The 15,669-nt window shown below is 39.3% G+C and overlaps 1 protein-coding gene across 1 annotated transcript in view; it reads right to left on the bottom strand.

The window, feature by feature from the left end:
• Positions 1-572: 572 nt before the first annotated feature.
• The window catches only part of PAWR (pro-apoptotic WT1 regulator), a 66,267-nt gene continuing 51,170 nt past the window's right edge, over positions 573-15,669 (bottom strand). The window contains exons 3-6 of the mRNA XM_049783541.1: positions 10,386-10,420; positions 6,340-6,484; positions 3,573-3,677; positions 573-781 (exon numbers count right to left, since the gene is read on the bottom strand). Coding sequence (XP_049639498.1) covers positions 695-781; positions 3,573-3,677; positions 6,340-6,484; positions 10,386-10,420 — 372 coding nt within the window. The 3' untranslated portion in view covers positions 573-694. The remainder of the gene's footprint in view (positions 782-3,572; positions 3,678-6,339; positions 6,485-10,385; positions 10,421-15,669) is intronic.

The raw sequence follows: 15,669 nt of genomic DNA, 5'->3' as shown, positions 1-15,669 counted from the left end.
GAGAAAGAACTTTTACAATGAATCTGAATTTTATACTTCAGAAGTTGAATTTTAAATTTTCTTTAATGTTCAAATACAAAAGAGCACATTTTAATTTACTAAAGAACAATTCAAGTATTCTTTTACATTTCTATGTAATCCACTAGTACATGATAATGTGTCCTTATAAATTTTTCCTTTCAGTTATACAAAACAGTATAATTCTATAGTACTCTAAATTGCTTAGAATAACTTGCAAGAACAAGTAACAGTATACAAAGACCTTTATATGCAAATCATCAACATATAAAAGGTTACATACACTTAAGTATAAGGCATTTGCAGGTAACATCCAAAAAGTATTTGAATTCATGTAAACAAAGACTATGTATATTTTTTGAGGAAGAAAATGCACTGCCATAGATAAAATATATTCCAATGGTTGTGACTTTAAACCATATATTATCTGAATACCACACAAAGAGGCAGAACCTATCCTTTTAATAACTGAAAGGCATAACTTAGTCAAGAAAACAAAGCTTGATATAGTTTTGAAACATTGAAAAATGCATTCTGAAAATAAACATCCACTGTTTTCTAAAAATAAATATACATACTTCAGGTATTGCAGCACAGAAATAGTGTCCTAACATTAACTATAACATTCAATCAGTAGTTTTTAAAGACATTTTTTCCAAGCTGGGCTTTCCATCTTCTACCTTGTTAGCTGCCCAACGACTTTCAAAAGAGTTTTATTCTCCTGCTTGAGTTGTTCGTTTTCATCTTCAATGTCATCTAGATCCTTTAAAAAAATGAACAAGAATATGTTTAATAATATTCTGGGGACCGGAGAGATAGCACAGCGGCGTTTGCCTTGCAAGCAGCTGATCCAGAACCTAAGGTGGTTGGTTCGAATCCCGGGCATCCCATATGATTCCCCATGCCTGCTAGGAGCTATTTCTGAGCAGATAGCCAGGAGTAACCCCTGAGCAGGCCGGGTGTGGCCCAAAAACCAAAAAAAAAAAAAAAAAAAAAAAGGAAGGAAGGAAGGAAGGAAGGAAGGAAGGAAGGAAGGAAGGAAGGAAGGAAGGAAGGAAGGAGGGAGGGAGGGAGGGAGGGAGGGAGGGAGGGAGGGAGGGAGGGAGGGAGGGAAGGAAGGAAGGAAGGAAGGAAGGAAGGAAGGAAGGAAGGAAGGAAGGAAGGAAGGAAGGAAGGAAGGAAGGAAGGAAGGAAGGAAGGAAGGAAGGAAGGAAGGAAGGAAGGAAGGAAGGAAGGAAGGAAGAATATTCTGACAGGGATTTAAAACACTTCAAAATGACAATATCTGTCATTTAGCATTTGGCATTTCATACAAACAATGGCTTTGGAGGGATGTAAACTTCTAATGGGGCATGTTCCACAAGGGGTAAATCCAGTATTCAACTCTTTACTAGAAAACACCATACACACTTGATGGATCTTTCCAATTTTTCAAGAGAAATCAGATCAGAACTGTGAACCTTATTAATTTTGGTAATCAGAAATAGCTCCATGTTCTCAAAACAAATCCTGGGATGAGAGCACAGGTGTAAAGGTGCTTGGCCTTGCATGCAGCAGACTCTGGATTGAACCTGGGCTCTACCTATGGTCTCCTGTGTACAAAATCAGCAGTAGCCCTTAAGTCCCACTGGCTGTGGCCTAGGCAAGTGCCTTACTCAGTGTGTTCTATCTCTCTAGCACATGCACTTGATTAATCCTAGTGTCAAATAGACAGTCATGGGGTCAGAGCGATAGCACAGTGGTAAGGCATTTGCCTTGAATGTGGCCAACACAGGACGGACCCAAGTTCCAATACTGGCATTCCATATGGTCCTCTAAGCCTGCCAGGAGCGACTTCTGAGCAGAGCCAGAAGCAACCCCTGAGCACCTCTGAGTGTAACCCAAAAACCAAAAAAAAAAAAAAAAAGTTATTTGGTAAATACAAGGCAATACTGTGTTTTTAGCAGGAATCTTCATTTGGGGCAGATATTTACTAATGGTCAAAAATTTATCATTGCAATTTAAACTACAAGTGAACTACAGGTATATGTATATGATGTCTCTGAAAATAAGGTCAATTATACTAAAATGCACAAAGACAGAGTTTACATTTTACTCAAATGGAAAGTTAATACTAGGAAATTAATCGAAAATGATAACAAAAATATGGAGTTGCTAAAATTAGTATGGCAGAAACCTACTTACAGGTGCACAAATGAGGCTATTAAATGTATCCTGCACACATACCATTATTCTATTTCTAGCATATCATGGAGATAATCACAGGTTTGTTTACAGGCCACTGACGCAATAAAATTAATAATGAAATAAAGCAAGTTCCAATTTGGCTGGATTTCCAGTTAAAATTAAAGTCATATTTATGTTATATAGCACTGCATTCAGCTTCCAATCTCAGTGTGCAATGATAGCATTATGCCTAAAAAAACTATGGATATGTGAAAATTTAAAAATACTTTAGAGGCCAGAAAAATAGTACAGGCTAGTCTAGGTTTCTTGTATTCGCCTAGAACCTGTAGCTAATACCTTCCAGAATGGGTATGGATATGCTTTTCTCTCCTTTCATCATTTGGATTGGATTGAGGATTTGCTCATTTGTTTTTCCTGAAGCAAACATACTGCTTTCTTCTTCTTCTTCTTCTTTTTTTTTTTTTTTTTTTTGGTTTTTGGGCCACACCCGGCAGCACTCAGGGTTTACTCCTGGCTATCTGCTCAGAAATAGCTCCTGGCAGGCAAAGAAGACCATATGGGACGCTGGGATTCGAACCAACCACCTTAGGTCCTGGATTAGCTGCTTGCAAGGCAAAGGCCGCTGTGCTATCTCTCCGGTCCCATACTGCTTTCATCTATCTTCTTATGTTATTGTTTCTAAAAGGTAAAACTTTAGGATCTCTTCTCATTGCCTTAATAAGGCCTAACATTTTAAAATTGATGAATTAATTGTGGAAACTATACTCAGTAATGCCTGAGGGGGCTATTCCTGGCTCAATGCTCATAAGAAATGCTTGGCTGTGCTTAGGGATCATGTATGGTGCCTGGGATTGAACCAGGGTTCTGGATTGTAAGGCCAAGCATTCATACCTACTTCTTAAGCAGTAAGTGAGTTTGAAGGCTGAAAGCAAAATAAAGAGCGAGGGGGAATATTTAAGTTGGAGATGCAGACATAAAACTGCAGAGAAAATACACGGGACACCTGAAATTTTGCTTCTTCGTCTTTTTTGCATGTAGCACTGACCAAACTGCCCTCTTACTTTTGGATTTTACAAAAGAATCAACTAACCAATCTTTTTTTTTTTGTTTTGTTTTTTTGGGCCACACCTGTTTGATGCTCAGGAGTTACTCCTGGCTAAGAGCTCAGAAATTGCCCCTGGCTTGGGGGGGAGCATATGAGATGTCAGGGGAATCGAACCACGGTCCTTCCTTGGCTAGTGCTTGAAAGGCAGACACCATACCTCTAGCGCCACCTCACCACTAACTAACCAATCTTAACTTATTATATGTAATTATTTTTCACTCATTTGCCAGAAAAGATCAAATGAAAATATGTTAGTACTTACTCTGTTTAACAAATCAATTTCTTCCTTGAGTTTTCCGATCATTTCCTCTTTGTCTTGCATTAGTCTTACAAGTCTTAAATTTTCTTGCCTTTCTCTCACAATTTCCTGGTAAACATCATTACAAAATATTAAATGGTGAGGTGAGTGAGTGCTTAAATTGTAAAGTTTTTTTTTTTTTTTTTTTTGGTTTTTGAGCCCATCCAGCAGCACTCTGGGGTTACTCCTTGCTCTGTGCTCAGAAATCGCTCCTGGCGGGCACAGGGGACCATATGGGATGCCGGTATTTGAACCAAACTTAAGTTCTAGATTGGCCATTTGCGAGGCAAACACCCTACCACTGTGTTATCTCTTTGGGCCCCTAAAGCGTAACTCTTAAATGGCACAGAGGTGCCAAATAATTTAGAGACAGAGACATTTCCAACATAGTCTGTAACTTACCCATTGTTAAAAGGGAGGACTCATCCCAGAGAATGAGGGAAATGATCGGTTAGGCTTATCCTTAAACCCATGTTCACAGAAACCTAACAAACTCCCTCTTTAGTTTATCGCCACCACTAGAAATGGCACATCTTTTTTATGTGATAATATCTTTGTTGGGGGGACACAAATTTTTTTGGGGGGGAGTCACACCGGTGGCACTCAAGGGTTATTCCTGGTTCTGAGCTCAGAAATCACTCCTGACAGGCTCAGGTGACCATACAGGGTGCTGGGATTTGAACAACCATCTGTTCTGGATCAGTTGCATGCAAGGCAAACACCCTACCGCTGTGCTATCTCTCCAGCCTCCCTGTTGTTTTTGTTTGTTTTGGGCCATACCTGGCGGCGGCACTCAGGGGTACTCCTGGCTCTGTGCTCAAAAATCGCTCCAGCCAGATACTAAACCTTGGTCCATCCCGGGTCAGCTATGTGCAAGGCAAATGACCTACCACTGCTATTGCTCTGGCCCCCCAATTTTTTTTTTTTTTGGTTTTTGGGCCACACCTGGCCTGCTCAGGGGTTACTCCTGGCTGTCTGCTCAGAAATAGCTCCTGGTAGGCACGGAGGACCATAAGGGACACCGGGATTCGAACCAACCACCTTTGGTCCTGGATCGGCTGCTTGCAAGGCAAATGCCGCTGTGCTATCTCTCCGGGCCCTGTTTATTTTTTTTTTAAATTAAAAAAAAAATGAAGACCTTTGGGGCAGAATGATAGCACACTGGGGAGGCACTTGCCTTGCACACAGCCAACCCAGGTTCAATCCCTGGTATCACATAGGGTCCCCATGAGCGTGTCAGGAGTGATTCCTGAGTATAGAGCCAGGAGTAAACCCCTGAAAACTGCTAGATATGACCCCCAAACAAACATAAAATAAAAATAAACCACCCCCAATAAACAAAACACCCCCCCCAAGCTTAAGATGGTTTTATGGAAATTCAAAACAGAAAAATAGGGATTTGGAGCAATACCATAGCAGTAAGGCATTTGCCTTGCATACAGCCAACACAGGACAGACCCAGATTCGAATCCTGGCATCCCATATGGTCCCCCGAGCCTACCAGGAGCGACTTCTGAGCACAGAGCCAGGAGTAACTCCTGAGTACCGCCAGGTGTGATCCAGACGCCCCAGTCCAAGAGAAAAGGTAAAAAAAAAAAGAAAAAGAAAAAGAAAAAGAATGGTTCTCAATTTTATGGCTGGTTCTGTCAGTTAAGTGACAATGATAAAAATGAAGCATCTGAAATAAAATGACTGGTTTTAAAGCTTTTTTTCCTGTGTAACTATCAACGTTTTAAACAAAGAGAGAAATTTTACTTGGAATCTAAGGTCTTGGAATAAGTCAGGAAAAGAACTAGCCAGGGGCAGCTGGGAAACAGCTTTCTTCTTGCCATCTCCCAAGAAAGCAGTGATCATCAGCTTTGGGCTCTACAGCCCAAGTCAAACTCCTGTGAACTTCCAAAGCCTTTACTCTAATGACTACCTGGGCAACCTCTGGTATTACTTACTACATAGTTATACTGATGCCCTGAGAAACTAGACTTCAAGCTCATATAGGACCTGCACTATTATAAAATAAAAACATTCAAACTTAAGTATCTACTCAAAACAATCTTTCTGTCACAGGGAATACTTCAGTAAAAACAGCTTTAATTTAACTCAGAAAGAAAATAAAGTGTTATTACCAACTTCACATCTATATAGTTACCAAACAAATTTAAAACTGTGATTAATAAACGTATGCTGGTATTCATTTGTTCTCAGTTAATCCTACACAGGCTTGTTCTTAAAATAGTTTCAAACAGAAAGATAGCTCTAGGCTCTACCTACTTCAATCTAGAGGCAAGCCTGCAAATGAATCTGGACAAATATAAGAAAAAGCAACAGTATTACTAGTTCATGTTCTTTCTCTCACACACAATTTCCCAAGTAAGACTGTGATCAATATATTAAGAAAACACTTAGAATGAGAAAATTCATACATAGAGAATACAATAATGGTTAGTTTTCCAAAAGTTTTTGACACAAATAAACAGAACTGGAAAGACTTAAGGAAATCATCAAATTCCTAGTTACTCAGCATCTACGAACAACATACTTTCGTGATTCAGTTACTTGACTATATAAGGAAATACTAATTAACAAAAATGGTATTTCCTCTCATTCTTTTGCCTTTTTGTTTTTAGTACAAATGTTTCCCTACAAAAATATCAACTTATTTTAGTTCTATTTCTAAATGAAAGGAATCCCAATGATTAACTAATAATCATCTTCAATAATGTATAGTTCATACCTTCTCAAGATCTTCAATTTTCTTTTCCAATGAGCTGCTTGAGACCAAATTACTTGAATTCGTCTCTCTGTTATATCTGCTGAACCCACTTCTCTCTGTTCGGGGGTGTCTACTCAACAGTTCATCCTCAGAGCCAGTGGTTGTGCTATGGAAACAAAACACATTTCATAAAAATTCTGATACTCCTACTGGCATGTCAAGGGCACTTTCTCTTCACTACTATAATCACAAGTCCCCTGAGTATAGGACTGCCTTTTATAACAACTTTCTCTGTTTTTATATTTTTATAAATATTTTTATAAATACATTCTCTGAAAATATAAATGTTTATATTTATAAATTTGTATATCTATAATATTTATAAATTTATTCATATATATACAAATTCTTATGTAACTATAGGAATACTTTCTCTTAAAATTTCTCTGGTAACATCTGACTGGCTCAACTGTCAAGTTTTCATTTAAATTTTTATTTTAATATTTTAGTTAAGACCTGCTGTGCTCAAGACTTACTCCTCTTTCTGTGCTCAAGGATCACTTCTGAGTACTTGGGGGGGGGGAGGGAATCAAACATACATATGCAGTACCAGGGATCAAACAAGGGTCAGCAATATGTAAGGCAAATGACCTGGACTATCTCTCCAGTCCCTTCAATTTTTCACTCTCCCAGAATGCACCGGTGTTTGCACTTTAAACTTCTGTTAGCTTAGTCAACACAGCAAGTACATTGGTAAGTTCAGTGGGCCTACAAGCAAAGATTTCTTTCCCTTTTTTGGGGGGGGGGGGGATTTCGGCCACACCCAGTGATGCTCAGGGGTTACTCGTGGCTATGCGCTCAGAAATCGCTCCTGGCTTGGGGGACCATAATGGGACGCCAGGGTATCGAACCATGGTCTGTCCTAGGTTAGCAGTGTGGAATGAGGTGAAGGTCTGTTTCTAGCAGTGCTCAGGGGCCAATACATTTCCCCCCTTCTCTGACAAAGCATGCAAGGCATGAACTTGTAAATTGAGCCAGATCCCTGGCCTTCAGCAAAAATTTCTTTTTTGTTTTTGTTTTGGGGCCACATCCGGCGGTGCTCAGGGGTTACTCCTGGCTCTCTGCTCAGAAATAGCTCCTGGCAGGCACGGGGACCATATGGGACGCTGGGATTTGAACCAACCACCTTAGGTCCTGAATCAGCTGCTTGCAAGGCAAACACTGCTGTGCTATCTCTCTGGCCCAGCAAAAATTTCTTAATGAAGAAACAGGACATTGATTTTCATTCTGGCTTAATTTTTTCTCTCACTGCCTTACATAGCCATAATTCACTCCTAACCATGCCAATATCAAGTCTAGGGATTTGTTAATTCTAAAATATTCAACACACTTCAGATCAAGTTGTTTTAGCTCAGCCAAGAAGATGTAAATGAAGTTTCCCCTTCATATACCTGCTGCATGAAAATAAAAATAAGTAAGTAAATCGACACAAGATCCTCAGCTATCCCTATTTGTCTGAGAGTGATTCTACAGCAGTACTGGTATGGAGAGATGCCGCTGGCCATGGTTCGATCCCTGGAATCCCACAGTGCCCTGGGAATTGCCATGTGCAGTCAGAGCAGCTCTCTTGAGCAGCAGGGATGGCCTGAGTAAAACAGCACTGAACCCTCAATTATCAAGAATTCCCAGAAGGGACCCCAAGTCTCTTGAGCACCTCTTGGGAGGCTCAAAGACAAATGTATGCAGGCATACATATATGTTACTAGAATAAAACCTGAACTGATTTTTTTGCCTATCGAGGGTCTGGTAGAATGAAAAATATGCTGAATAAAAGATTGTTTCTAACTTAAACTAATATGCATGGAAATGTAAAAAACTTCTATGCCTTCAAGTTTACAAAAATTTTATGGCTTTAGATTGCTTTGTGTACCGCTAAGAAATGTTATAATGGACTAAAATCTGGGGTCTTGGGGGACAAAGTAATTGTACATGGGTTCTGTTTTATTTTTCTTAATGTTCTTTGACAAAAAAAAAGATTGTTTCAACTCCTAAAAGTTTTCAACAAGAAAAACTCAAGAATATTAGCCTAAATCTCTAAGTAAGATAATTCAAAAATATTTTCTTCTACTCTCCACTACAAAAATATTATCTAAAATATTCAGAAAGTATAAAAATATAATAATCATAACCAAAGAAAAACATCATGCTTTACCAAAAAAATTTTCTCCTTCTGGGAATTTTCACATTCTGTGCAAAAGCAGAGTTATATTGGGAGAAAATAAAAACATTATATAGTTTTATTCTAAAATTATCATGTGAACACAATTGGCAGCATAATGATATTACAACCAGAGGTTGTCCACTAAAAATAGATGTTTTAAAACAGCAATTAGAAGAAATACAAAACTTACAAAGATCTACTTTTAGGATAGATATCAAATATTTAGAAGTTGATAAATCATGACATTGTGAAATAACTACAAATTACTGGTTTTCATATTTTGTTTCCTTTTGTTTGCTTGTTTTGGGACCACACCTGATGATGCTCAGGGGTTACTCCTGGCTATGCGTTCAGAAATCACTCCTGACTTAGGGAACCATATGGGACTCTGGGGGGGTTGAACCACAGTCTGTCCTAGGTCAGCTGCATGCAAGGCACCCCACCCAACCCATGTTTTTCATATTTTGAGAGCTTCACTACCCTAATCCCCCCATTTTCAAAACAGTCCTTTACTATACATAGGTCTTCTCCGCTCTTTACACACACGCGTGCACGCAGTCAGCGGCATGCAAGGCACTGCTCTTTACACACACACACACACACACACACACACACACACACAGAGCAAAATCAACTCAACCACCAATATTGTGATAAACTTCCATGGTATGAAACCAGAAGTGAATTATTGCCAGTAAAGGCATCAATGTAGATAATTCTCAACATTTAATCTATTCATGGGTTCTTACCCTTTTTTGGATCATAGATTTCTCTGAATATCATATTTATCTTTCATGATCATTAAAGGTATTTTAGATCCTTGGCCTCAAGATAAGATGAAGATAAGATGAAGATAAGATTTGATGAAGCTCAAATATAGAGCACTTACTTGTATGTTGAGGTCAGATTCAACAATAACACACACACAGATTCAACAACAATAACACACACACACACACACACATACCCGGAAAAGTTATTTTATGATACCATATTGCCTTGCATACAGCCAACCTGGGTCCAAACCCCTTACTTTTCCCCTGCACCACATACAAACATATGGTCACCTGAACAGTCAGGAGTAAGCCATGAGGGCAGAACAAGGAGCTGGACAAAGTTTAGGAGCCAGACACCAGCTCTCACTGGTCTCAAACACTGCAGGGTCATGACACAACCAAAAGTGACACCCTTAATCCCAGCACAAAGCTGGGAGCAGACCCATTCTCCAGCACAGAGTGTGGCCCTAAGACTAAACCTGGGGCAGGACAGATCAGTGGGGAAGGTGATTGTCTAGCAAGTAGCAGACTTGGGTTCAACCCCCAGTACCCAATATGGTTCCTTGAGCACTGGCTGCATTGTTTCATGAGTACAGAACCAGGTGTAAACCCTGAGCACTGCTGGATGTGCCCCCCTCTCCCTGCAAAAGTAAAATAAAATAAATTAAAGGCAAAACAAAATGAAATTTAACCTAATTTAAAATGCCATCTACTCTATGGTATTTTTCTCTGACAGTTTGGTTGCTAATTATTACCTTTATTACTAATACAAGCAATAATGTTTGCATTTTTTATCGCTTCAACATACAAAAGAAAAATAATTCTAAGTTTTATTATGCTAAGTTCATCAAACCAGTTCAAGTTCAAGATGTGGACAATTTTCCAAGACTCTGCAATGTCAGGATGAGTCATGGTCAGACAGATATTATGCTCCTGACTATGTAATTTCTTTTTAAGAGCACAGTATTTTAAAACCTGCTTGAAACAGTTCTAACAAGATAAGTCACAACCAGGTAGACATTACACTCATGTCTAGAATATGTTGTAACTCATGACTTAAGAATTCTTACCTTTTATATTTTCCCAAAACAGATCTAGATGGTTCCTGTAAGGCAAAAATAATGACATATATCAGTGTGGGTGTGTGTAGGCATACAATTTCAAATTACATAAAACAGCTGATGCATAACCTTCAAAGAAACAAATCTGAAGCAGTTATAATTAATTTTAAAAATTCCTACTGTTCAATAAAACAACACTCTAATATGATTTTTCAGATGAATTCGACTACTTAAAAATCTTAACTTTTGATTCAATTCCCGGTATCCCATATGGTCCCCCGTGCCTGCCAGGAGCAATTTCTGAGTGCAGTCAGGAGTAACCCCTGAGCACTGCCAGGTGTGACCTCCTCCCCAAAACAAAACAAAACAAAATATTTTATAAAAGACCAAAGAAACATTAATTATCAACCTGTTTCCTTACATAACTCTGAAATTCTATAAGCACTAAAAGATAATCTTTTTGCTCATGTATTTATTTTTGGAGCCATACCACGCAGTAATCAGTGTGATGCTGGAGATCAAACCTGGGTCAGTTGATGCAAAACAACTAAAACTACCCCTGTACTATCTCTCTGACCCTCGTAATAATTTTAAATCTTTTAAAATCTGCTTTCAGTTGTTTTAATGCCCTCATTTTTTTCTTTTTACCAAAACTTACATATCACTATATTTAAGTTACATATATACTTAGGTATATATAGTGAATGAGAGCTTGGCTTGATCTCTTGCATACTTCAATATAATCCACTGTAATTAAACAATGTCTTTATATGTGGCCCTGGTTCAATCTATAATACCCGGCTCCCAAAGAAGGGTAAAGATAGTAAAAAATTTTAAAGTTAGAAAATAGGGCCAGGAAAGGGGGTGTTCTTTACATGACTGAAACCTAATCACAATCATATTTGTAATCAAGATGCTTAAATAAAGATATTATAAATAATAATAAAAAAAGAAAATAGGGCCAGGGAAACAGCTAAAGGACTAATTACACAGACTGCATGAAGGAGGCCCAGTTATACACAATTCCTCCCACTGTAACAAGCAGCCTCTGAGCACATCACTGGAGGTGACACCAAACCTAAAAACCCATAAAACAAAATTAACTAAGGGTGGGTGGGGAAGCACTTGTGGCAATTTTAATATATAAGGGAGAAAGGGGAGGGAGGGAAAAAGGGAGGGAAAGGGGAGGGAGGGAGAGAGAGGGAGGGGGGAAGGAAGGGAGGGAGGGAGGGAGGGAGGGAGGGAGGGAGGGAGGGAGGGAGGGAGGGAGGAAGGAAGGAAGGAATCCCCAGCACTACATGTGATTCCCCCGCAAGCTCTGTTAGGTGTGCCTCCCGAGCACTACTGGATATGGCCCAAACCAATCCCACCACCAAAAGTCTCCAAGTGAGACTTTTAGAGTCAAAACCAGGAATTTGATTAAAATTCAGATTAACTCATCTGGTGATTAAGATTCAGATTAACTCATCAGAATACATGATTAAAATATAAGGAGGAGGATATGGGAGGTAGGACGGGAACAGAGGTGGAGGGAGGACAATTCGATGATGAGAATTCCCCTGATTTTATGTTAATATGTACCTAAAATATCATTGTCAATGATATGTAGGCAACTATGATTAAAATAAAAATTATATTAAAAAAACAAAAAATATAAAATAATCAGACCCTGAATTTGCAGCATGATGGACAAAGTGGCCAGTAAAGCAAACCCAGCAGTAAGAATAAGGCACAGTGCCAACTCTCAGCCAGACAGGACACTCAGCCACCCTGAGATTGTTTAAATTATTTATCTCGTTACTCTCAGTTTCTTCATCTATAAAATAAAAGAACAGTTGTTCTAGAGATTAGTAAAGGATACAAAAGAGTGAAACCATTAATTGGCACAACTCTTTATAGAAAGTATATAATTGAAATATTAGCTAATTTTTTCTAAACTAAAATATTAAAAATAGTGGGTTTCTTGGGTAGAATTTTAGCTACTATGTCATAATTATTCTAAGGCACTAAATTCTCATATATTAAATCATTTACATGTAACTTTCCTTGGAGCTTGAGTGATAGTACAGCAGGTAGGACATTTGTCTAGCATGCAGCCAACCTGGGTTCAATCCTTGGCATTCCATATGATTCCCTGAGCACCACCAGGAGTGATTGTTAAATGTAGAGCCATGAGTAGCCTTTGAGCATAATCTGATGTGGTCACAAACAAACAAACAAACAAACCCACAAAAACACAAAACAAAACAAAACAAAACAAACCCACAAATCTAAAATAAAAATTAAAATACAAATCCAATAATTACCAGTAAGGAGAGTAAAACAAAAACTTTCCAATAAAGACCAGAGCCATATGATTTTATTCATGAATAATAATAGTTTTTCTTAGGAGAAAACATTTCCAGATTTATTTTTTGAGTCCAATATTATCCTAACTCCAAAATCAGACAAGGACACCAAAAGAAAATCTCTAGTCAACAGCCCCACGAACTGACACAAACTTTCTCAACAATGTTTTTACAGATAAATTCACAGTACACTAAAAGGTCAGAGATTGTAATGAAATGGAACTTATAGTGCAAGGGCACTTCTGTGTCCATGAGTCAATTAAAACAGCACTAACAAAATGAAGACTAAAATCATGCAATTATCCACCAAAAATGAAAAAAGAAAAATTGACAAAATTCAACACCTATGTATATAAAAACTCAACTACATGGGTACAGAAATAACATGTCTCAATATAATAAAGACAACATATGACAACCCTTTTGCAGCTAACATCATACTCAATGGGAAAGAACTGAAAATAGTTCCTGCAAAAAAGGTAGTTCTAATGTGTCACGTGGACCCAACTTAGACGCTATGTGATTGATCGGACAGCAACTGTCCAACCCCGAATCCTAGATCCCAGACATAGAACCAAGACAGTTCCCTGCAAGAGCACCAGGAAACAAACTCCCCCTGGCAAATTTCTAATTCCACTCTGGTACCAACTAGTGCCATTTTTGATACGATATCCTGACAATGAGGAAATGGCAACAACTTGATTTAAGAGCAGGTTGCCCTATCTCATCACCTAACAGTAAGATGAAGTCAGAAGACACATCATCCTTTGATCTGTGCAAAAACCAAGATCGCTAACTACAGAAGACTGACTTTGACAAATATGACTGGGCAGAACCTATCGCGGGACCAATAAGCAAGATTCTAGCCTAGGCTTCAGCCTAGGATTTGTACAAAAACCAAGATCCTCAATCCCAGAGGTCTGTGTAACAACTGCGATGGAATAGAACTTCTGGAATCATAGTTTAAAAACTATATTCCAGGCTTTGTCCTAGAATCTGAGCAAACACCAAAATCACTAATTGCAAGAACAGTGATGGAACAAAACTTCTAGAACCATAAAGACTCTATACTAAACTTCATTCTATACCTGTGTAAATACCAAGATCTCTAGCTATAGAGGCCTGATTTTGTCATCCACAACTGAGCAGAAAGTTTCCTGATACCATAAAAAGACCTTGGGGTGTAAAAATGAGTGTGTACGGAGCTAGTAGTTGTTCCATGGCAGTATGCTTCAAAAGCGGAGAAACCCTGAATCTCTTAGGCCAAGGGAATTGGCCTTTCTAATTTCCCCAATATTTACTGTGCCTAGGCAAAAACAAAAACAAAAACAAAAAAAACAAAAAAAAAAAACTTTGCTACACCTGCCCTCCTTTCTTTCTTTCTTTTTTGTTTTCGTGGTTATTATTTTGGGGGGGGGGTCACACCTGGCAGTGCTCAGGAGTTACTCTTGGCTGTCTGCTCAGAAATAGCTCCTGGCAGGCACGGGGGACCATATGGGACACCAGGATTCAAACTAACCACCTTTGGTCCTGGATCTGCTGCTTGCAAGGCAAATGCTGCTGTGCTGTCTCTCCGGGCCCTCAAGGTTATTATTTGTTTGTTTTTTTGTTTTGGGGCCACACTCATCGGTGCTCAGGGGTTATTCCTAGCTCTGTGCTCAGAAATCGCTCCTGGCAGGCAAGGGGGACCATATGGGATGCCGGGATTCGAACCAACATAAGTCCTGGCAGCTGCTTCCAAGGCAAATGCCCTACCACTGTACTATCTCTGCGGTCCTCATGATTATCATTTGGTTGTTGTTTTTTTTTGTTGCTGTTGTCCTTTTCTGGAGTTGCTGGTTTTGTTTTCTGTTTATTTTTCTTCGTTTTTTTCCTTTCTTCCTTCCTTTTTTTTTTTTTTTTTTTGGTTTTTGGGTCACACCCGGCATCGCTCAGGGGACTCCTGGCTCTACATGCAGAAATTGCTCCTGACAGGCTCAGGGGACCATATGGGATGCTGGGATTCGAACCACTGTCCTGCATGCAAGGCAAATGCCCTACCTCCATGCTATCTCTCTGGCCTCCTCCTTTCTTCTTTTAAATTGATATTTATAACCTCTAGACGAATTCCTCCCAGTTTTTTCCTTTCTTCTTTTCATTTTTTTTTTACCTTCCAACAGAACCACATAACTTGAATCATCTTGTAATGCCTCAAAAACTGAGTAAGAGGGGCCAGACAAACAAGTGGTGTTAGCCTTGCAAGCAGCCGAGTCAGGACCCAAGATCCTTGGTTCGAATCCCAGCGTCCCATATGATCCCCCGTGCCTGCCTGGAGCTATTTCTGAGCAGATAGCCAGGAGTAACCTTTGAGCACCGCCAGGTGTGGCCCAAAAAACAAAAAACAAAAACAAAACAAAACAATCAGGCTTAAACACTAAACCCAAAGCCAACGACAACAGAATCGATACTTAATCTATAATAAGCTACACACAGAGGAGACCAGTTACGCTAGCAGTCGGGAGGGGGGGGGCAAAGGAGGGAGATAAGGGATGCATTCTGGGAACAGCGGTAGAGAGAGGACAACCTGGTGATGGGAATGCCGCTGATTCATTGTCACTATGTACCTTAAATATTACTGTGAAAGATTTGTAATTCACTTTGGTTATAATAAAATTTATTAAAAAATAATAGAGGGGCCGGAGCGGTGATGCAAGTGATGCATGCCTTGCTAACCTAGGACGGACTGTGGTTCAATTCCCTGCCATCCCATATGAACCCTCAAGCCAGGGGCAATTTCTGAGAGCATAGCCAGGAGTAACCCGTGAGCATCATTGGGTGTACCCCCCCCTCAAAAAAAAGAGGTAGTTCTACTATTTTAATTCAACACAGAATTTTAAGGGAGGGGAGGGGGCAGGGAAGGTGAAAGAGGAGAGAAAGGGGGGGGAGTGAGGCAGGGAAAGCTTTTT

The sequence above is a fragment of the Suncus etruscus genome, chromosome 11 (assembly GCF_024139225.1).
Source record: "Suncus etruscus isolate mSunEtr1 chromosome 11, mSunEtr1.pri.cur, whole genome shotgun sequence".
Taxonomy (NCBI): Eukaryota; Metazoa; Chordata; class Mammalia; order Eulipotyphla; family Soricidae; genus Suncus; species Suncus etruscus.
Note: the sequence above shows the minus strand (reverse complement) of the source record. Positions and strands in the feature narration are given on the sequence as shown.